This window comes from Taudactylus pleione, unplaced genomic scaffold, assembly GCF_031769625.1.
Source record: "Taudactylus pleione unplaced genomic scaffold, aTauple2 ptg000162l, whole genome shotgun sequence".
NCBI lineage: Eukaryota > Metazoa > Chordata > Amphibia > Anura > Myobatrachidae > Taudactylus > Taudactylus pleione.
Genome location: NW_028284564.1, coordinates 3870750 through 3895551, shown reverse-complemented (window position 1 = coordinate 3895551; position 24802 = coordinate 3870750). Strand labels below are relative to the sequence as shown.

Sequence of the window (24802 nt, the reverse complement as noted above, 5' to 3'; positions counted from 1 at the left end):
CATACCATAATGAGATCTTGGGAATGGGACACAAATATAAAACAGAATGCATTTATGTTTTATATATACACCTTATACACCACAGCCTGAAGGTCATTTTATACAGTATTTTTCATAATTTTGTGCCTTTAACATAGTTTGTGCACATTGAACCATCAAAAAGGTTTCACTCTTGGTCATGCAAAAAAAAAAAAAAAAAAAATATTAGCGTTCTAGTATAACATACCTCAGTTAACGCTTTTTCTTCGAGGTCCATAGGGTCCGCAGGATCTACCTTGGGGTATGTAGTTGGAGTGATCCATTGCACCAAACCGCTTACAGCTTTGAAGCTCCGAGCATGCACAGGTCCTCCTCCCTATATACCCCAGCCACAGGCATACAGTTTTTTTGTTTGGTGTGTGGCAAGTATCCAGACGCACCGTTTTAACAGCGGGACTGCCTAGGTAATGGGTCATTCTGAGAATGGCGGTAGATCAGCAACCTTAGCAATTTCAGGCAAGGAGGATATTGACACAATCTCAAGAGATGTTACAATGTCCTCTCCAGATGACCATTGTCTGCCTACAAGAGCACGGCTGGATAATCGGAAAAAGTCTTCTTTTTTTCCAACTCACCAAATGGTGCACTTAGGGGCGCTGCTGGACTCTCTGGAACAGGGGATTCTTCTACCCTGAAGAAGAAATTCTTTATTTCTGAACATTTGGATATGGGAGACTCAACCTGTAGTTACTTTTCTATAATGGAGCCACTTTTATTTGAGATTTACTGCACCTTTAGTTTCACCCATGTACCTAATACTGGAAAGTTAAAGTGAGATAATTTCACCTTCCTATATGCATATGTTATGCTCCCTGTGTTATTTACTTTAAGATCCATGTTTATACACACCTGTTACTTGTTTAAGAATAATTAATTTCGTAGAATTGGGAAACAATAGATTTGCATTTTTTTTGTTTACCTTTATATAGATGGACTTTCACCACTGAAGATCGCAAGCACATAAAGATTAACTGCAAGTAATGAACATACCTCATCTCTTGAGCGGTCATAAATAACAGGTGCAGAAATATTAATAGCTTCCATCCGTGGAGTAATGAGTGATGTGGGTGTTACAGGAGTGATAGCAGGGCTTGGTTCTGAGGAAAGTATAAGCTCCCTCTCAGGACTATCTAAGGAGACTTCATCTGTAGCTTCTAAAACACAAACCAAGTAGATTTATACAAAAAGGTACTTTTCCAATTTTTAATGACCAGTTTTATAGATTTGTTATGAATATTTTAAGTTACCCTAGTAAAATCTGATAGTAATGTATATTAACAAATATGAAAGTTTTGAGAAAAACTATTTGCAAAACTGTACCATCTGCCCCAAGCAAAATACTGCCCTACTTGCTTGACAACACACTGGCTGGACACAGATATACTAACCCACTTGCTGACACACAGAAGACCCAGTAACAAACAAGCAGCCGCTGAGAAGCAGAGTGGGGACGCATGCGGTCCATTCTTCACCGGTGACTGTTCTCGCCGGCAACAGAGCGCCCTGCCTTTTATGCTGGGGGAGGGATCTGCTCTGCCCTCCAGTCTGACAACGCCCAACACTGACACAGCCAATAGTTCACACTGTGCCAACGTTTATATAAGAGACATCAGTGCAGCGCAACTTTCAGACATGTCACAGTGTCTGGTGGCAGGGGACTTTGCCGGGCAGACCACCCAAGAAATAAAACATGAGGAGAACAATGTGTACTATATATTTCAATGTTAAAAATGGAACAAGGAAGAAATTACACATTTTCTTCAGTGGGCATAAGTACAGACTCTTCCTTGTTACATTTTACAATGCTTGCTGGAAACGAAGACACAGCAACCTTCTGCACCAAAACCTAGGATCAGGACCCATATGTAGCCGAGAATACGCTTGCCAGTACAGAGATGGAGATATACGGTTTACAAAGGACAGGTGCTTACCTACATTCTAAAGCAGGGACTCTCACTTCTAGTCCTTAAGTACCACCAACAGGGGAAAACTTGAGGGTTTATATTGAGACCCATTGTTCTAAATTATATAATATACTAGAATATATCTAGGTTTGTGGCTGGCATGGAAGGAACAGGTATACATAGTGAGGCATCCAGGGAAAACAGATTTCTTGTAGTTCACTCTCTCGTGCAATTTCCCAAAAATATTTCTTCAAACTTAAATCTACTGTAACAGAACCAGTGTACTACACTACCACATGGAAGGTCCCAGTGACAAAGTAGACATCTTGAAAAGAAAGACAGCACGATGACAAGACTTTATAGTTACTAACGATTAGCCTTAAGTCCAAAGTCACAGCACTCCATTAGTTGAAAGCCATTCTGCTAGAATGGGCATGGTATAAAAGGGTCGACTGGTTCTGAATGTCCACAGTGAAAAGCCGACATGGTCATTAGGTCGAATATCATTCCGCAGACATTTAGGTTGACAGGGTTAAATGGTCGACATTCAAAAGATCGAGTTTTAACATGTCAACATTTTTTTTTTGCTATTTTAGCTTAACCATTATGTAATTGCCATGTTGACATTTTAGTTCTGACATGTTAAATGTCGACAGTTTGATTGTCGACCTAAATACATGTATACAGAATAATGGTCGACCTAATTACCATGTTAACATTTTTTACTGTCGACAATCAGAATGCATCGACCAATCAGCTGGTATCCGCTAGAATACTGTGGCAGAAAATGGCACTAAAAAATTGCAGGTGTGTATTTAACGTCTGAAAAACAAATCATGAGAAGTGCTTTTCTTTTTTCCCCATTTTTAATAAAGAAATAAGAAGTACACCAACTGCAGGTTTTATATTAGTAATTGGGTTCATCTCAACCCAAACAGAAGTCTCCTGGGAGGCAGAGCAGGGAGATTGCGGGCAAAAGGATTAGGAAACACAGCGCCTGATTTAGACCAAGACACTAATGTGGAACCGGATGCTAATGACCGATATTTTGGTGACGGAGCCAGGGTACACATGTGCCGCGATGCTGCGGCGGCTCCAGTCGCCAAGTGGGGGAAGCCGCAGCCTGACTGTGGCCATTTGGGGGCAGCGATGGGAAGGAGCATCTAAAACCCGGGGATGTCGCTGGCATTTAAGAGGTGTGTCAATGCCAGCGACTGCATATTCCGATGCAGATTCATTGGCCTTGGCGTTTACTTGCTGTGAACATATTTGAAAGTCTGTCGATGTTCCCGATGGTGATCCAATGCTGCATCTTCGGATGCATGCAGCGAATCAGAGAAGGAACAAGTGAGTATCTCAATTCTAAAGATGACACCTGCATCATTTAAATCTGTTCTCAGATCTGCTGCTACTGGGGACAGATCCCTCCTGCATCCATCTATGAATCAGGCCCACAATACGCAAAAAAAAAAAAAAACACACACAAACCCCACAACAAAAACAAAACAATGCGCAGGTCAAAAATTATACATTTACTGTAAAGATATAGCAAGGGCATATAAAAATATAAATTTGGTATAACTAGATTCAGTATACATAACCTACATTTCAATAGTCGTTGTAAGAGAATTGTGTACAGCCAAGCTCACAGTAGCTCTGTATTGTGAGAATTTAGCAAGGATATTAAAAATCACAAAAATGGTACCAACAGACAAAACCAAAATATAGGCATAGTGATAGACTAACTATATCAGTTCATTGTGTGTAAGGCTTCGCACTCACAGTATATATGGAGCAGAATTAATTGTATACCTAGTGCTTCATCTATGTAACACGGAGCCTGATTCAGAGATGGACGGTATTGCACAGCTGGAAGCACAGGCCAATCACGCTGCGGCTTGGAGGCCCAATCGGTGAGGTCTGCAAACCATTAGGTTTGCGTACATCTCTGAATCAGGCTCTCTATCCTACAGCAGCTCACTCTCTCACATTCAGGAAAGGCAAATTACGATACATGAAAAAAAGTGTCATGACGACAAAAAATATTCACTACACAAACTCAAATGCAAAATGCTCAGAGCCCCACAGGAAGGGGCAAGACTGGGGTCCAAACTTCACAGACTGCACTTTGGTATGTTAGTGAAAATGTAAACACTTCTTACCAATAATCACTGAGGATTACTGTGTAACCCAGGCATAGTTAGCATCCATAGCTTGCTCTGACTTTATTAAAGAAAAACTGCAGCTAAGACACCATGAAAACATTGCTGCATAAAGAACAATGACCGGTGGAGCCAAGATCCACACCCGGTGTCTAGAGGAAACATTTTCATAAGGGAGGACAAAAACACAAAATTCCCAAGTTCTGGCAATAAGCAAAAAGGTGTAATAAAGTAATATTGCACATAAAAAGAAAAAACATTCCTCCAGCTGTTTTGGGCAGGTGTACACAAAATATTCTAGTAGCAGATGATAGTTATGTTTATATTTAATCATAAAATCTCCCTTGTGATCTGACCTTCCAATAGGTATTATACATAAAACCACAAAACACCAATTTCCTGTGTATTAATTAGATTTGCAAAAAACAGAAATTATTATGTGAACCCTTAAAGTGGCCACACATGGTACGATATTTGAAACAATATTGCCGTTTTCGACCAATTGGAACGACAAATCGTTCAAAATGTGCCGTGTGTAGGCACGATAGCGATGCGCGCTCCCGCTGGTCATTAGTCGGGGTCTGTGATCTTTTGAACATACAGAAAGATCACAAACTGTCTTCCACGATTTGACACACATCGTTCCGTGTGTACGCACGACTTCATGGACAACGAACGATTTGTCGCCACTTTCCTGGTCAATCCCCTCCACCATTTTGTGCCAGCCGACGCAGAAGATGCATCATGAGGTTGTCTGCTGCCAAATTATATATATCGTTAACGATTTGCAGTAGTTAATGACCCATCTATATAGTTTGATCCTTTGCACAATCATTCCATGTGTATCCACAATACCGTTTGTCCGGGAGTGTTCAGGAGTTCAAGGGAAATGGTTAACGAGATCGTATAGTTGCCTAAATCGTTCCTTGTGTAGGGGCCTTTAAAGTAATGGCATCTCTTTACACTGTAATAACTACAGCCAAACATTTATTATCACATGCTGCCTCACAATGGCTTTATGGCATTCTGGGCTTCAATTTACTGGTGTATTTAAACTGTTTTACATGAATTGCTCACTATAGATTATATCACAATTCAATTAAGTTATAGGCAGGACTCTGAAGCAAAAGTAAACTAGTTGTTTTTGGAACAATTGGATTAATCAATCTTTGCAAATTAATTTAGGATTAAGACCATTATCATGACCAAATTCTGTTAAGCTACCCTGTAACTTTGCACAGTGTATACTTACTAATTTAAAGTCATCGCGAGCCTGATACTGCAAAACCAACTCTAATCCATGATACCGGCCAGATTTTACTATTATGAAGTTCTTCGGATTCACCAGGTAACTTTTTCTACATCACTACATTTAGTTTGTACAAAAACTTTACAGAAGTATATCAGTCCCTAGAATATTCTTGCAGTATCTTATCAAATCATCCAGTTGATCGCTGCAAAATATGAGAGGTAGTAACCTTTTTCCAAAGCACTGGTATCCCCCATGCAAAGTACTCTTAACCAATGTTCTCATAACAGTGGACTCAAGGGTCAATTCAATTAAAAGCTATTGCCACAAACACAGGGCAGATGCAACTACGTACGCAGATCCGCCAATTGTTCACTAGTGCGCTTGCATAAAACCCGCACTGTGCGTGCGCTGCAATCACACTGCGATTACGGACGCACAGAGGAAGCCATCGTAGAGTGAGTGAAAGGCTGTGAGTGTTAGGGGGGGTGACGACAGGGGAGTGGTCATAAAACGCAGGAGGGTGTCCGTTTGAATGCAGTTTCATGGGCATTCATAAATTACTCACTGCAAGCGACGAGAATTGCAGTTTCTGCTGCTGGTCAGACCTGGTGTAAACTTTGTGTGATGAGCTGATGTGCGTTGATGGTACCGATGTATACGCTGGAGTGCGGATGTGAGAAAGTAGCACTGGGCGTCTCTAAACCTTCTGCGATGTGGCAGGCATTAGCATACACTCATAGCTGCATCCCGTAAGGATTCGCAGCTGCATATGCAATAGCGATCCTTGCTGAATCAGTTCCACAAAGCAAATTCTGGCAACTCGAGGTCTCAAACATCACAGATTGGCTCATAGAGGTTTGGAGGAAAATCTGAATATTAGCTCTAGCGTAACTCTCGGCAATGTGCACAATGAGAATCTCATTGTCCCATAAATTAGACCATGCAATAGATGTCTGAAAATTATTAGTCAATACCTAGGAATTCTATGAGACCTCCCAGAGTATTGTCAATCAAATAAAAAGTGTTATACAAGAAATCTATGGTATTACTTAAGGACAGCGCTGTGAGCCACCCTATTTCCCAATACTTTTATAGCCCTTTTCAGCCTTACAATCATCAAACCCTCTCCCTAAATGCCAATAGATACAGGTTACTCAATCCCATGAGATGAGTGACATAACAGAGATGGCTTTTTAAAAACATTACTGCTGACATACTGTGCAATTTTTAAATCACATTGCATTGTGATAATCTCCTTCAATAGTGAAATGCTACAATGTGATTGCCTCACATTAACTTCAGGCGATAATCTCCTCCATAGAGTTTAATGGCCTGAGCGATTATGAAACATTGGGTAGGAAATATTAATGGAAAGTGTTATTTCTTGTTTCAGCGATTAAATCCTTGGAGTTTGACTGCAGAAAATGGCATTCTGTCTGCTTTCGTCATAAATTTTATGAGATTTAGATAGAGGGAATGAGAAATCACCCGCAGTGTAAGTGTCATGGGGGCAGGGGACTATTCAATCCAAAGTGATGCCTGGCAGCGCACATATCGGTCAATAAAGGTAGTGTGACATTACAGTTTTTCCATCAAACCACTAAGGGATGCGAGGGAAAACTTGTGATGCCAGTGGGCATGATGTTCCATTCTGGAAAGACACATGGCGTCCATCGCATTGAAAATAACAGCCATAAATTTGCTAGATTGTTGAGTAATGGACTGAGAAACATCTATCTGAAAAATATGAGATATGGTAAGAACTTACCTTTGTTATCTCTATTTCTACGAAGTCCATAGGGTTCCACAGGATACCTTGGGGTATAGGTGATGACATCAGGCATCGGGGACCCTAGAGTTAAGTTTTCAGCCTCCCAGGATGCACTAGGGTCCCCCTCCTATACCCCGCCCCCGAGCCAAGGCATCTCAGTTACGTACCAAGCCATAGGCCGGAGGAGGAGAAGGAAGAGAGAAAAAAAAAAAAGATCTGGACACACAAGAATCACATTCTCACCAGAGGGAGACGGAAAAACCGGTGACCAGAGTAAAGCCCCTCTGCAGCACAGGTGCGACAGGGCGGGAGTCCTGTGGAACCCTATGGACTTTGTAGAAATAGAGATAACAAAGGTAAGTTCTTACCATATCTCATATTTTCTACATCAGGGTCCATAGGGTATCCACAGAATACCTTGGGGATGCCCCAAAGCAGTATCCTTCAAGGGTGGGGACGCTCCTATGCTAAAAGGAGAATCCGCCGCCCGAAGGAAGCATCCTGAGAGGCAAAGGTGTCAAACGCATAATACCTCGCAAAGGTATGGACAGAGGACCACGTGGCAGCCTTGCAGATCTGGACTGCAAAGACACCACGTCGAGCTGCCCACGAAGGACCCACAGACCTAGTGGAATGAGCCCTCACAGAGGATGGAACCGGAAGGCCTTCATGAAGATAAGCTTCTGAAATTGCCATACAGATCCAGCCTGCCAAAGTTTGCTTTGAAGCAGGCCAACCCTTTTTACGGAAGCCATAGAGGACAAACAAGGCGTCCGACTTCCTAAACGAAGAAGTGCGGTCAACATAAATCCTTAAGGCCCGCACAACGTCCACCCACTGAAAGGTCAGGCGAGTTAAAAGCCGGCACAACGATTTCCTCGTTGATATGAAAATGGGAAACAACTTTGGGAAGAAACTCAGGACGAGTGCGCAGCACTGCCCTGTTCCCATGAAAAATCAGGAAAGGGGGTCTACAGGAGAGAGCCCCTAAATCAGAAACACGTCTGGCCGAAGCAATGGCCAGAAGGAAAATTGTTTTAGCGGTCAGCCATTTAAGATCCACTGAGCCCAGTGGTTCAGACGGCGGTCCCTGGAGAGCCCCCAGGACCACAGCTAAATCCCAAGGCGCCACCGGTGGAACAAAAGGCAGCTGAATTCGAAGAACACCTTGCATAAAGGTGCGCACATCAGGGATTGTAGCAATCCTACGATGGAACCAGACAGGGCAGATACCTGCACCTTTAAAGAAGCAAGGCGAAGCCCATGGTCTAGTCCCGCCTTTAGGAAGGCTAACACTCTAGACAGACGGAACTCCTGAGGTGCATAACCTCTCTGCCTACACCACTGGAAGAACGTGTGCCACACACGATGGTATATTCTTGCAGAAGATGGTTTCCGAGCTCTTAGCATAGTTCGTACTACGGAGCTGGAAAACCCCCTGGACCTTAACATGGCCGTCTCAACAGCCACGCCGTCAAAGACAGCCGAGTCAGGTCCGGGTGAAGAGAAGGACCCTGTGACAGTAGGTCCGGTCGTAACGGCAACCGCAGAGGAATGTCCACGGACAGACCCTGAAGGTTTGAGAACCAGTGCAGTCTGGGCCACGCGGGAGCTATCAACAGGAGCGTCCCTCCTTCCTGTTTGAATTTCCGGATTACCCGCGGAAGAAGGGAAAACGGAGGAAAGAGATAAGCAAACTAAAACGTCCACTGGACGGACAGGGCATCCACCAGAGACGCGTTTTCGTCTCTTGTGCGAGACCCGTACACTGGCAACTTGTTGTTGTGCCGTGACGCCATGAGGTCGATCTCTGGAAGATCCCACCTGTCCACCAGAAGTTGAAAGACGTCCTGGTGCAGGGACCACTCCCCCGGATGAACGTCCTGACGACTGAGAAAGTCCGCCTCCCAGTTGAGGACGCCCGGGATGAATACTGCTGATATGGCCGGGAGATTGCGCTCCGCCCAGACCAGGATGCGGGACACCTCTACGAGTGCCGCCCGACTTCGGGTTCCTCCTTGCCGATTTATGTAAGCCACAGTGGTGGTGTTGTCCGACTGGACCTGCACGGGGGTGACCCCGGAGAACCCGATGTGCCTGCTGGAGAGCATTGAAAACGGCGTGGAGTTCAAAAATGTTTATTGGAAGCTCCTTCTACGCTTGAGTCCATTTGCCCTGGAACAAGTGTGGACCCGTGACCGCTCCCCAGTCCCGAAGGCTGGCGTCCGTGGTCAATAGGACCCAGTTTGCCACCCAAAACGGACGACCCTTGTTGAGATGGGTCGTCTGTAACCACCAGACAAGGGACAGGCGAACCTCCGGAGTGAGCACCATCGTCTGGGATTTTAGACTCGGAGGCAGTCCATTCCATTTGGACAGGATCAATTGCTGCAGAGGTCTGGAGTGAAACTGGGCATATTCCACCATGTCGAATACCGACACCATGGAGCCCAGTAACCTCATCGCCGAGTGTAGAGACACACGGCGACTCTGCAGACAACTGCGCACCCTCAACTGCAAGGGAGAGATTTTTTCCCCCGTCACAAAGATCCTCTGCTGACTGGAGTCCAATAAGGCTCCGAGGTGCAGAATCCTCTGAGACGGGATCAGGGTAGACTTTTGCCAGTTTATCAACCAGCCGTGCCGTTGCAGTACTGCAATCGTCAGATCCAAGTGGCGTAGAAGGAGCTCTGGAGACCCTGCTACCAACAAAAGATCGTCTAGGTACGGCAACATGCGGACTCCCTGCAGCCGCAGGAACGCCGCCATGACCGCCATAACCATGGTAAATAAACGTGGTGCTGTCGCCAGGCCAAAAGGTAACGCCCGGAACTGAAAGTGATCGGTGCGGATTGCAAACCTGAGGAACTCTTGGTGACGCAAAAGAATAGGGACATGCAGGTAAGCGTCCTGTATGTCCAACGACACCATGTAATCCCCAGGTTCCAGCGCCAGAATGATGGACTGTACGGTCTCCATCCAAAACCGCGGTACCCGCAAGGACTTGTTGAGGGCCTTGAGGTTGAGAATCGGACGGTACGACCCATTGGGTTTCTGCACCAAAAATAGATTGGAATAGAAACCCTGGCCCCTCTGGGAGAATGGAACAGGCACTATAACTCCAGCCTGGAGCATAGTGTGCAAAACCTTCCGCAGTTCCATGGCTTTGGTCTGGTCTAAGGGAAGACCCGAAAGGAGAGGGCATACCCGTGAGAAACCACCTCGAGAACCCAAGTGTCTGTCGTAGTTGCCGACCAATGCTGGGCGAACTACAGTAGGCGGCCTCCCACTTTGGGATCCCCCAAAGGGAGGCCCGGACCGTCAGGCCGCAGGCTTGTCATCAGGCTTAGGGGCTGGACGTCTGGTACTCCAGGTCTGCTTCCCGGGCTTGGCCGATTTCTTGGGCCCAGCCTGTCGGGGAAAGGACTGTGCCTTAGGCCTACCCTGGGCCCTATAAGGCCGAAAGGACGACGTACCCGAACTGGAAGGGACCGCAGCAGACGGGAGACATGCAGACTTGGCTGCCGCTAGCGTGGCCACAATTTTGTCCAGATCCGGACCAAAGAGGACTTCTCCATTAAATGGCAAAGCTTCCATTCCCTTTTTGGAATCAGCGTCCGCCTTCCAGGATCGCAACCATAAGGTGCGACGAGCAGCAACAGCTGCCGAGGAAATGCAAGAAGTGAGGGTACTAATATCCAAGACCGCTTCATTGATGTAAGTGGCTGAAACCCGGAGGTTACCTATCAACTCGGACTGTTCAGCCGAACAGTCGGAATCCAGAGACGCCTCCAAACTATCGGCCCAGCGCTCCATAGCTCTGGCTACCCAACATACGGCCATAGCCGGTCTGGATGCCGCCCCCCAGCGAGGGAATAAATGGACTTGAGGCAGATCTCCACCTTACGGTCCGTAGCATCCTTCAAGGAGGACATGGAGGGCATGGGCAATGTGGCACTTCGGACTAGGCGTGTCACATGAGAATCCACCTGAGGAGGGGATTCCCACTTAGAGAAATAATTGTCCGCAAATGGATAAGCCACCGCTAAACGCCTTTGAGGCTGATACCGTTTGCCAGGATGTTTCCACGCCTCCTCTAAATGGTCTACTAACTGACCCGAAAGAGGAAACACTGTGGTGTCACCCTTAATATCCTTGAAAAAGGCATATTTGGACTTTGACACCGAAGGATCATCATCCTCAATAACTAAAGCTGTGCGGACTGCACGAATAAGGCCAGGAATATAAACCTTAGACTTAGTGTCCGACTCTTTAGTACGGAGAGGTTCTTGGTCAGAAAGATCCAGAATCTCCTCATCATCTGACGTCCCGTCGTCATCCTCATAAGGAGCGGACTGAGACGCCACCGGCCGCTTGTTAGGCCACAACACAGACTCCCCTTGTAATACGTCCGACAAATGCTGTACAGAGCTTGTCAGTGAATTAACCCACGCAGGCTCCTGAGAGACCTGACGAGGGGAAATAGGGAGACTGTGAGGAACCATCAGTTGTCTCGGGAACCCCTGCATGCGTGACGACACCACTGATTGCTGGGACAATCCCATCTGAGAGAACGCAGGTTGCGGAGCTAACTGGCCCACTAGAGTTGTAAGCGCCTTGGCGAAACAAGCCCAGGGCAGTTCCTGTACCGGAGCCGTGGCAGTAATTGGTCGCGCCAATATAAAACACTGCCGATATAGCCCCTCCGCGCTACCCTCCCCCTCCGCTATAGGTACCTTGCACGTAGTACACAGAAGCTGGAGAGGAAAATCACTCTCAGACATGATGGCAAGTATGTGACCCCTCTCACTGATACTCGTTAGTATAGTGGGAGAACCGCCCTGCAATCACCGCACCACAAGGGCTTTTGCAGAAGAAGAGCAGGGACAGTGAAAAGGTTGACAGTAGAAAGTGAAAGTACAGGCAGCAGACGCTAGCAGCAATCACATGCAATGCAAAGAAATCAATTCCTGCACTGATCCTCAACTACGCAGACCCAGAGTCTGGTAGGACACAGCGCTGCATACACAGACCTGTTCCAACGGAGGAGAGGTATGCCAGGGGACCCAGACCACGATGCCACCGTTCAGCAGCAATCACCATGCTTCTATAAAGATGGCCACCGAGGAGCAGAGAGGAGGCCGGCCTGGGGGAGGAGCGCTGCCACAGGGCCAATCGGCAGGAGCAGATAGGGCTGTGTGCGGCGGGGGAGGCGCCGGCTGTGTACAGGGAAGGCGCGCTCCTCTGGCATGCAATTAACCCCTGGGACACCGCAGCGCTACCGCTCAGCTGCGGTCCGCTGTCCCAGGGGGGTAGTGGAAGCGCAGGTTTGTTACCTGGCTCCACGCTGTAGCCAGTCCCCAGGGAGCCCCCTGCCTGGGGACTCTGGACCATGTTTCAGCGGGGACCCACGGTGGTCCCAAACATCTGGGTCACCGCTAGCTGTGACCCCAGATGCTTACCAGCATGCCCGGATCAGTACCGGCGTTCTGGTACCGGCGGGGGTGTAGGGAAGACAGCATGGACGTCAATAGTGACTGTCCATGCTGTACATCCAGATGGGCAGCCACGGCTGCCTTGAAGAAAACTTCAGGGGCTATCCTTAGCCCCCACTTCAAACAAGTGCATCCGACTCCGAGCCGGGCACCAACGAAACGGAGATGCCTTGGCTCGGGGGAGGGGTATAGGAGGGGTACCCTAGTGCATCCTGGCAGGCTGAAAACTTAATTCTATGGTGCCCGATGCCCGACGTCATCACCTATACCCCAAGGTATCCTGTGGATACCCTATGGACCCAGATGTAGAAATATCCCTTGCATATAAGATTATATTATTCAAGAGGTTCACTTACTTTTTTTCCCCAAAAAGAGACAGTGCGTGTTGGCTAAAAGTGCTCAAGGCACACAAAAGACACTGGTTTACATTCCAGTTCTGAGATCAATTCTTTCTTATTAGATTTTAGATGAACACATTTTAGGTCAAACAAATGCCAAGGCCAGAAATGAAATCATCATTACCAGCAAAAAGATCTTCTCTGTCATCACTAAGAATCACTTCTGTGGGTTTAGGGCCATTAGAATTTGTACTGATATCTTCTGTGGGAAGACTGGCGGGCTCAGGAGAAGACGGGCTGGACTGAAAAACAAGAAAATAGATTTTAGCATATACACAATTCCATAGTTCCAATTTCTGACAGTGAAAACAAAAAGGAAATTACATTGTGTGTCAGCACTTTCCATTTCCTAATCATGACAACATAACAATAAACAAGGAAACATTCCATCAGCAACTTATCAGGTCACATGTGTTGGATTCACAACCACGTTAAAGGTGAGGAAAGGTCTGACATAATTTATCTCGATTTCAAACTTCACATCACAAAACCCTGCAACTTCAGTAGGGTGCATAGACTTGTTCCACTGTCAAAGGAGCAGAACAGACACCAAATAGTTCCGAATAAAGTGGAGTAACTGTTGCAGAGAAACAACGATGCAACAAGGAAGACTATAGGTGTTCAGTGAAAGTAACTAAATATCTAGGTAGACTTTTGCCATTGTTTCAGGAGAGTGGCAATAATAAAACATAGATTTCGAAAATGGAAAGGGTAACCCTTTTGAAATGGAACTAACAATAGGATACGATTTTCATGTTAGTGGAAGTACAGTTCTGCTATAGAAGCCTCAAAGTCTAGCGTCTGAATGCAGTTCTCCGAAAGACGTTCCGCTGATTAGTTTTATATGCCCAATACAATTTATTTTCATTTTATGAATCGGAAGACAAAACAGTGGGGAACGTATCACAAAGCAGCAAGTCTTCCTTGACTGTAGTTCTACACCAATAGGACAATGGCAATAAGCTGAACAAGCATGTTGCTAATACTGCATACAGGAGACACATTCCCACCAAAGTACCATTATTATTATAACTGGGAATTTAGTGCATGGGAGCTTATAAAGTGACAAACCACCTTAAAATATAGAAATATACAAAAGTACTGCTTAGATCATAACACTAGTATATACAACCAATCATTGCATGGTAACAATGGATGTCATTGACAACCCGTACACTACCAAAACTGGAATGACAAATGTAAACTACTGTGGCGGTTTAGCTATACCCGGTATAAAATCCTTTAATTTATCATACATTCTCAATAAATGGGCAGCTACTCTTAACCACCCCTCATTCATAAAGATATGTTATCATACCAAATCTCCATCTGCAAATTTAATTTGAAATTAACATTTTTGGCACAATTCTTATTTAGTTCCAGTTAATTGCTTCCAAAATATGATTAATTTAACTGGAATCCCATAACAGTGACCACAATTAGGGTCAAAAAATATTATGCAACAAACTATGGGCAGTATACATAGAAAAAGAATGCATAGTTTAGATTTGCGCATTTTCTATCAATGGCCTCATGAGACTATTCTGAGGAAAAAGTGAGTAATCAAGTAAGGATTGCTTAATACATTATTCAGAAATCTAGCAACCTTCCTATGTTATACAGCACTTTGAGACAACTCCCCGTACATAACAGTGTAAACTACAGAGAAATATACGTCTCAGCAGAACTACATACAGATATCCATACCGAATAAAAGTTTAGGATACATACATTTACCAAAAATGATGGCTATAAATTATCAACCAGAGCAGTGTGTGGTATATAATGTCGACATGGTCTTAATGTTGACATGCAGCATGTGACTTTGACATTGTTGATGAAATTATAAAATGATTAGAATGTCGCCAAAACATCTAGATGGTCTAGGCATGAAAAACCACGTCCGGTGGCTCCAGCTGTGTCTTCTTGGTGCAGCAGTGACGTTAGGACGACAAACGTCTAATCCTGCACGGCTTCTGGCAGCGAGTATTGCTAATGCTAACCCCTAACTCTTCCCCCTAGTGTCTAACCCAAACATTTCCCATCTCTAGTGCCGAACCGTAACCTCCGCACCCGTAGCCCAACCATAACCCTTCGGTTTAGTCTGGCGCTCGGCCGCGATAAATAACTGAATGCCCTTAAAATCCAGCAGCAAAACTGCCAAAACATTGCCACTGTGATCGCATATTTTTGACCCACTGACTACAGGAGTATGAGGAATTCCCTCTTACCGTCAGTAACCATCTGTTACTGACTCCACCCACTGCACAGTAGGCAGGTAACTCACTACCGCCACCAATCTCCTATCATCGGCACTTAGAACCGCCAAGTCACATATCAAATCAATCAGCACAGTCTTCTAGTCCTAGTTGCATTACGACTTAGATGCATTTTTGGGGAAAAAAAAAAAAAGATGCAAAAAAAAAAAAAAAAAAAAAAACAGCCTGGCGCTAGCAGAGTCTAACAGGATCAATCTCGCCGAGAGGGGCTGTTTGGCGCGACCACAGCAAAGACGAGTGAGGACACATCTGTATTACATTTGGCCCCAAGTTTTTTTTGTATATAAATGTCTCTAAACTATCAAAAACTATTTTCCTCTGGTGGAAGGAGTAACCACTTAAACCAATGGCTGCAAACATTTAAAAATATTCCACCAAGGTCTTTAAAAGATCACACAACAAAAAAAATAGACTAACTTTGTTAGATCAAAGCCATCACTTCTTTGAATATTGATTCAAATGCATTATTCCAAATATTCTACCGGCTAGAGGAAGCAACCTGAGGGTAAATATTGAAATAAAGTTTTGATAGGAAAAAAAAAAAAAAAAAAAAAAAAAAAACGACGAATACTCCATAACATGATGAAGTTTACAAGGAACAGAAGGTAATGGAAGTATAAGGGAAATATATAAGCTAGGGGCAACAGTGGAAAAAAGTCTGCAATGGTTTACAAAAGTATTCCCCACACCAGTGATGTACCAACTGATGGCACTTCTCATGAAAGAGGTGGCCTCCTATCCGTCTAGTACAATTCATGACACTTTAAAGCTGTAGTTTGTTTACCTTATTAAAATAATCTATGACAGTGTCTTATTTTAGATAGTCCTCACATTATAACAGGTATGGAAAAATATATGATAGTATGATTAGTCAGAGAAACCAGGGAAGATAAGGATTCATTGATAACAGTGAAATTATTAAACAAGTTAGGTCCCAGCAGTACTTTGACCTGGCCTGGATTATAAGGGGTCAATTCATTTAGGAGCGGGTTTGTGAAAGCGACTTTGTATCATGAAACTCGCATACATCACGTGAATGTGCGCACAGGAGATATGAGAAATTCATGTAGAAATGCAAATTCCCAGGACTCGGGGAGAGGTTGCACAACTTTTCTACAAAGAGGGACCTGGGAGAAGTGCATGAAAAAGTGGGGCAAGCATCCAGACCTCAAAAAAGTGACAACTGAGATAGCAGGACCATATAGAAGGCTGATAATGGCCATAAGAAAAGTATTGGAGGTTCTTAAAAAGGTGTCAAATGCCTGATGCTTTAATTTTTTATTAATGGAGGAAAAATGATAGCAAGAGAGGCTTTCCAGAATTTTGGGGTACAGAAAAAATGTTAAGGGATTTTTCAGTGTTTTAATACTATTTTGTAAAAAGCTGGTAAAACTCTTTTTAGCTCCCGTCTGCAGGTTCTAAAACCCCTCTCCTGTCAAAACAACACCTCTACATACATGTCCCACATCATATAACCCACTATTTAACTTTTTTTTTCAAGAGAAATTTTAATGGCCAAATTATGCTATTTAACCTGCCAACAGACCCCAGGACCAAACTCACACCTCATTAAAATGACACCTAAGAATTTAGGATGATAAGCTTTACTTAAAATAAAGGTTCTACAATAGTGTAGTCCTTGACAAACCCACATCCATCCAACAACCTCTTGTAAATTTACAGTTTTCAACACAATAAGTGGAATCTATTACCACTGTAAGTAACATCGTAAATATTTTAAGTATGTTTTGAAATCATGGTTTACTCTGTTCTAATCAAGAGCGCCGTCACCTAATATATGAAGTTATGCAGGAGTTTTGGTTCCATCACTGGGGGGCTCATTGCTGGTGTTTGGAACCCCTCCCCTCCTACCAGGTAAGAAACGCAAACTTTGTAAACAGAGATAGGATGCAGAGGAATAAAATTAGCCTAGATGCTGTTATACTGTACTAAACTAAAGGTGGGTACACATGGTACAATGTGTACCCACCGATGCGACCGACAAACCCGGGCCGATATATCGGGCGGTCCCTACACACGGGGCATTCCGGTGCCCGACATGCTGCTCCCCCACCCCCACATTGTGCTGCATGGGATCGTCAGTTGCTTCGCCTGGTCTTTAAAACATGCAGAACGATCAGGCGAAGCGACAGACGACCCCACGGGAGCGCGCAATGCACAATATCGTGCTTACACAAGGAACAATATTGCTGATTTATCGTTCTATTCCCTCGGATCGTTATCAATATCGTTCCGTGTGTAGGGGCCTTTACTGCTCTTTTCGTTTAGGATTAGTTTTTTTAAAACAGTTCAGCTTCTGTAATATTAAGGAATCTAAAATAACTAAAAAAATTGTAGAAACCGATAATTATTTAATAACCTACATTAAAACAGTTTACATTCATATACATGCTGCATGACCTCAGAACAACCTGGTATCCGTGAAACAAACAAGATAAATAATGTTCCCTTTCTGTAGGAGGTCACACAGCTTCATATCTACTCTCACATCTTATAGATTTTATTCCAGTGACAACAAGGGCCAGTTACTATTTCACAGCACATAACAGAAAACTACCAGAGCAGAAAGATACATAAAACTAAGAAGTACACAAAAACTAAACCAGGTGATCTACAAACAGAAGTGGAAACTGCTGGTAAGAGAAAAAACACACACCCCTCCTACCTGCACATCCCTTATTTTCAGAAGACATTTGTTTTATTATATGAACTCTTCCCATAAGCATGCAAAATAATAATAGACAGTTATAACCGTAAAACTGAGTTTACATAACACAAGGGTTTTTTTTTTTAAATAAAATTAAAAAAAAAAAAAAAAAACACAACTAAAAGCAAAATAAAAATGGTGTAAATGATGATACATTTTAAAGGACCTCAAAATAATAAAAATATGTATTATAGTGAACGGTCCCATACTAAGCTCGTCACAATAATAGTTAAAGCAGAGAAAAGATGTAGGGGAACGACTAGAATGTCTGCTAACATGACCCGACAGAAGGTAAAAATATTCCAAGGTGACACCTTAATTTTATGTTCTAGGGTTATTTTTGCAAAATGGGCAGCACAGTTACTCGCACTCAGTGTAAAGCACGCTGGGCATTACACTGAACGTGAGTGACGCTTTCAATTTTCAGCTTCAAGATGCCGCTTTGAAAATACAGCCCCTAGTCTGTAATCTGAATGCACCGTATATCAGTCAATACCAGTCCTTGGGTGCAAACTTTGTGGACTAGGGTAAGTGATGGGCAGGAAGGGTCAGTCCCTGGGTGCAGCAAATGAGGACTATGGCATGTGATGGGCAAGCTGGGTTAGTGTCTGTTCCTAGATCCAGACAGTGAGGACTGTGGCATGTGATGGGCAGGCTGGGTCAATGTCAGTCCCTGAATACAGCCAGTGAGGACTATGTCATGTGATGGGCAGGCTGGGTCAGTTCCTGCTGGATGCAGAAAGTGAGGACTAGGTAATGTGATGGACAGGCTGGGCCAGTCCCTACTGGATGCAGAAAGTGAGGGACTATGTCATGTCATGGACAGACTGGGTCAGTGTCAGTCCCTGTCTCCCTAAATACAGACAGTGAGGACTATGTCATGTGATGGACAGGCTGGGTCAGTCCCTGCTGGGTGAATACAGGAAGGTCTATAATATTTGATGGGGAGGTCAGGGAGTGGGGGACGGAGCTGGCCTGGTAGAGGAGCTTACCAGAGGCTAATGATGTCCTGTGACATGGCACAGAAAGTGGCTGACACTGCAGCCCAACCCCTTACATGCATCCCCGGGGAGACGAGAGCTAGCAGCGCCCTTACCTCCATGGTGGACACTGTGCTGGTGAAGAGGTCTTCACCCTCCTCCAATTCCTCAAAGTCGGTCTGTCTCCCCTCTCCCAGAGGAGGTGGCTCCCGTTCCGATGCCATCTTGCCTACTACACTGTGACAGCAGCCTGCCTGGGGCCTGCGCTCCGCCTCCTCCCTTCCTGCACGCCTGCGCCGTCACGTGCCGCCGCGTGACTTCCCTGTGTGAGCGCTAGTGTTAACCAGGAAGTCAGGCCGGCCAATGAGATCCGACGCCGGATAGCGGAATCGTCCATCTTTGATGTGGTCACGGAGGGCAAGAAACAAGAAAGTCGTTAAGAAAATAGCAGTTATACAGGCCCAGTACTTAGTACTACTAGACTACTAGTAATAGTAGGTCAGCGTGCCAGTAGACATTTATAGTTTTGCACCTTTTTTTAATCATCCCATCAGCTACTACAATGTATGTTATATGCTAATACTGTATGTATAAAATGTATATGTTCTGAGGCTGGACCTGCTGCTTCCCAATAGCATATAACGTATGTCATTTAAAATGCACATGTCACACAGATATAGGGAAGCCTCTACTTTACCAGTATTGATGCATTATCCCCTAGACCAGAGGTTCCCAAACATGGTCCTCAAGGCACCATATCCATGGATGGGCACAGGTGGTTAAATCAAATTGACTGAGGTACTAATTAAGTCACCTGTGCTCAGCTCATACTTGCCAACTCTCCCTCATTGTCAGGGAGACTCCCTGAAATAGTAGCTGTCTCCCTGAAAAGTCTAACAATCTCCCTGATTGCACCTTACCCCCATTGGGAAGCTGTTATATTTAAAAAAAAAAAAAAAAAAATACAGATGTAAACATTCAAATGGGATAATTTGTATAATTTCCCTGCATTGGTTATTAGGTACATTGGGCCAGATGTATGAAGCTCTGGGAAGTGATAAAGTGCAGAGTGATAAGCGACCAGCCAATCGGCTCCCAACTGTCATTTTTTAAACACAGCCTGTAACATGACAGTTGGGAGCAGATTGGTTGGTCGTTTATCACTCTGCACTTTATCATTTTCCAGAGCTTCATACATCTGCCCCAATGACCCCTAGGGCTGCATGAATTATCTGAAAAGTATTAGGGGTCTATTTATGAAGCAGTGTTAGGAGACAGAGTGAAAAGTGATAAGGTACCCGCCAATCAGCTCTCAATTGTCATTTTTCAAACACAGCCTGTGAGATGGCAGTTAGTAGCTGATTGGCTGGCACCTTATCACTTTTCACTCTGTATCCTAACACTGCTTAGTAAATAGACCTAAGTGTGTTTTCATCAACAAACAGATCTTACTAACTGCTTTTAGGCTTGTTTACATTTATACCCCTTTTACACCGGAGCTAAAACCCTGGTTTTTGAAGTGTTAACCTGGGCAGCTCCCTGGTGTAAAAGGGGAGAGAGTTGGATCGCCGGGTCGAGTGACCCGGCAATCCAACCCAGGTAACTAGCAGGGTTTAACACGGGCATAGCCTGTGAAACCCTGATGTGAGAACAGCGCACTCTGGGTCACGATGACCTGTAGTGTGCGCTGCTAGCCGGCCGATTGGTCCGGCTTCAGTGGCGCTTGGAGATGACGTCATCTCCAAGCGACCACTTTCACTACGCAAAAGCCGGGTCTATGCAGACCCGACTGCGGTTTGAGCGGCGCTGACTCGGGAATATCCCGAGTCGGCGCCGGCAAAATTCCGGGTCTGATCCGGATAGGAACTTTGTTCCAACTCCGGGTCAGACCCGGAATTTAGGTGGAAAAGTGGTATTAGATGTAAGTCCGTTTTATGACACACCTCTCAGATGTAGCAGTACACGCCCACTTTAATACCAAATAACAGAACAATTTTGGTTCAAATCTCCTGCGCTCCTGGACCGCAGCCTAGTTCACGCTCTGGAGCACCACACCTTCAGATACACAGACAAAGAAAAATGAGCGATTCCACTGGCGCTGTCCTTTTGAAGGGATCACGTCTAGATGTGGCCCTTAAATTATACCAGACCCATAAAGAAAAGGAGACTAATTAGTCATAGATGATCCATAATTTAAGTGCATAGGTGGAGGTGATAATCTCCACTCACCTAGTAACCAATAAATGCGTTCCCTGAAAGGTATCTTTATGTATTAAAGATGATAATCAGATAAGCTTCTTTCCATAGGAGAAATACCACAATTGGAACCACGCTCACCTTAATTCAGATATAGACGTTCCTAGAATGGTTTCTTTTAGACTTCAGTATGAAGAAAGTCCACCATACACATGGGTATCCTTTTATGTAAATTTATTCCAAAAAGTCTTTAAAAACAATATGAAAATTCCAACACGTTGGTGCTAAAGAACTAAGGGGGAACACTACACCATTTGGAGGTTTTTATCATATTTTCCACACTTATATGGTCCAGTCATTCGTTTTTGTGACTCATTCCGGGTGGGATACAGATGCATGACTGAGAAACTACCCCTATGAGCTGATAGTGGTTTAACCAAAGGAACTCTTCTGTTTTTTTAACATGTTGAAATTTTCATATTGTTTTTAAAGACTTTTTGGAATAAATTTACATAAAAGGATACCCATGTGTATGGTGGACTTTCTTCATACTGTAGTCTAAAAGAAACCTTTCTAGGAAAGTCTATATCAGAATTAAGGCGAGCGTGGTTCCAATTGTGGTATTTCTCCTATGGAAAGAAGCTTATCTGATCATCATCTTTAATACATAAAGATACCTTTCAGGGAACGCATTTATTGGTTACTAGGTGAGTGGAGATTATCACCTCCATCTATGCACTTAAATTATGGATCATCTATGACTAATTAGTCTCCTTTTCTTTATGGGTCTGGTGTAATTTAACACCCACTTTAATGCTGTGCTCATACATACCTCCCAACATTTCAATGAAGGAAGGAGGGACAGGATGCGTGGCTTCCGGGAAAAGGGGCGGAGTCCATTGAAAACGGGACAGAGCCTCGCGGCTTACCCCGTTTTCGTTACTTTGGGGGCGTGCCCAGCACTCTCCGAGATGCTGGGCACCACCCAGGCAGCCCGTACACAAGAGAACAGATGCTGCATCTGTTCTCCTCCTGCACACCCGCTGCTCTGCTATGCAGGGCAGCGGTTTGTGCTTTCCCCAACCTCCCCCCCACCACGGGACACTGCGGCCCGCGGGCGGGACAACGGGACAGTTCCAGAAAAACGGGACTGTCCCGCTGGAAGCGGGACAGTTGGGAGGTATGCTCATAGGTGTTGCTTTCACAATGTCCCTGAAATGCTTTATCAAGAGTAGGCAAGTATGCCATACTTGCCTACCCTCTTGATTCGGCCGGGATCCTCCCGAAAAAAGGGTGCAGTTCCTGGACCCATGGAAAGGCAGGTAAGCCTCCGGCAACTGCCGACCCTCCAGTCCCCCCCCTCTACGGTAAGAAGAAAAACCCCGGCAGCAGAAGGGGGGGGGGCGGTGACGTGATTCATGCTGAATTGCATCATTTTGGCCCTGCCCCCTGCTTTACAACACCCCGCTCCGCCCAAAATGCTGGGTAAGCTGTCCAACCTGTCCCCTTGTGTCGGCCACATCCAGTGCTGCCATCACAAATTGTGGGGTCCAGGAGTGACAAAATGGGCAAAGCCCCTGGGCCTTCTGCCGCTACCGCTAAGTCTCATGAGTCATTAAACTTACAATCGATAGAGGGGTGTCCTGTGTGATACAATGCGATAAAACACCTTCTTAATAAATTATATGAAATAAAGACTCGGAGACATGAGATTTGGCAGAATAATTAGTTAGTAATTTATTAAAATTATTTAATTACTATTAAATGAATCTAAACTGATTGAAGATATGGTGGCAAAGAAAGGAAGGCAACATTCAGCTTACTCCAGACATGCATCACACAGACATGCATACCAAGCGGACACCGCCTAAGGTGCAGAGCAACCGGTTACTAAACAACGTCAACAAAAAGGTATCCACTCAACCCTCTTAACGTGACTACCCACCCGGAAGGGTGATGACGCTATCCCCGGCAGGGTGATCCAGCGAATTTAACAAGTCAAAGAGGGTGAGCGCACCAAAGGACTATAATACCACAAACTGAAAGAGACTTGCACCCTAAGTGGCGACCTGCCGGTCTTTCCCACCAACACGAAGGTCTTTTTACAGGACCAACGCACCGCCACCATACCACAACTAAAAAACACTGATGAAACAACCTGGAACAGATCCTCAACAAAAATCAAAACCCCCTCCTCAGTCAAATGAACGCCATCTCTCCTATACAGATATGCATGCCGGAAACGTATCTTGTCATGCACAATGACACAACCACCAGAGGCTAACACATGCTTTGCGACTGCTGCATTCACCTTCTTTCTGGTTTCATCCACCGCCCTACCATACTGCACGCCACGCCAGACCAGCCTAGGCAAAATAAACGACCATATGATCTTGCCAGAAGGCCATGCTGATGGCTTCCACAGCATCCCTCTCACACCAATCCACCGCACACAATCAGAGCAGGAAAGGAAGGAGCACCACAAACATCCATGAACTTAGCAGCCCAGAAAACATATCAGTGGCCAACAATCCATATTTGGAGAGAGTCAAGCTTAACACCTGAAGGGGAGAAAAGAATGCAAAATTAAATGAATTTGCAACTATAATTAATTAGCAGAGGATCTGCTAAGAAGAAAAATATTGGTGTAACCAGCTGCCAGGCTGAATTTAAGACAAGCTTCAGTGCCAATTCGAAGCAAATATAAAGACACATGAGGGTAAATGGGGTGAGGGAGGGGGGGGAAGCAGGGAAACACGGATAACTTGGCTGGAGGAAAAAAACGAAAAACCTGCTGAGGGACATATGAATTGTAATTAGTGATGCCAATGAGCCAAATTAGGTCCGTCAGTTCAGGCAAAATAAAAGGCCAAATGCATCCAGATTTCCTCTGCCACAGCGACAAGTAGCTAATCCCCAAGTCAGGTAGACAAGGACAAACAAGAACATATATTGAATGTAAACAAACAAATAAACATAAAAGAATATAAAAAGTGATATCTGCCAATAATTGCGCTAAGAAGGCTGCTAAAGAATAGTATAAATCTCCTTGGTGTTATCCTCACCAAAAATACATTAATGCAAACAAATATTTGGAGAATACCACTCTGAGCTCACTTAAAATATAAGATTTACTTATCTTGATTATGATGTCCCGATTTTTGAAACCTCAATTCCTTTTGTAATGGATACTTTATATAATAGATGTGAGATGTATGCTCCAATGTTGATAAATATGTGGGAACATAAAGCATAAAACACAATCTAGTGCAGACGTATAAAAATCCACTTAAATACACAATAATACAAAGAGATTGGCATATGAGGGTATATATATCTTAACCCAAATTAAAATGCATATAATCCATTCAGATATATACTCACCATATATCCATGATAAAATGGAAAAAAGAATCACGTTTAAAACAGAAGAGACAATTTTCCAAAGAAAATAAAAATATTTAATAGAATGTGTCCAGATAATGAAATCCCAACGACTTTAAAATATAGACATTGTGAAACAAGAGACAATCCCACACTAGAGAATGTGGAATACCATGTATCTTCAAACATATATTCAATAATTTTGAATGATATT

General features: G+C 44.3%; 1 protein-coding gene across 1 annotated transcript in view; it reads right to left on the bottom strand.

Annotated features, from left to right (window-relative positions):
* SNX2 (sorting nexin 2) overlaps positions 1–19750 on the bottom strand; it is a 53427-nt gene extending 33677 nt beyond the window's left edge. Inside the window, exons 1-4 of the mRNA XM_088475089.1 lie at positions 19706–19750; positions 19125–19405; positions 13146–13263; positions 1030–1193 (exon numbers count right to left, since the gene is read on the bottom strand). Coding sequence (XP_088331215.1) covers positions 1030–1193; positions 13146–13263; positions 19125–19232 — 390 coding nt within the window. The 5' untranslated portion in view covers positions 19233–19405; positions 19706–19750. The remainder of the gene's footprint in view (positions 1–1029; positions 1194–13145; positions 13264–19124; positions 19406–19705) is intronic.
* Between the last annotated feature and the right edge of the window lie 5052 nt (positions 19751–24802).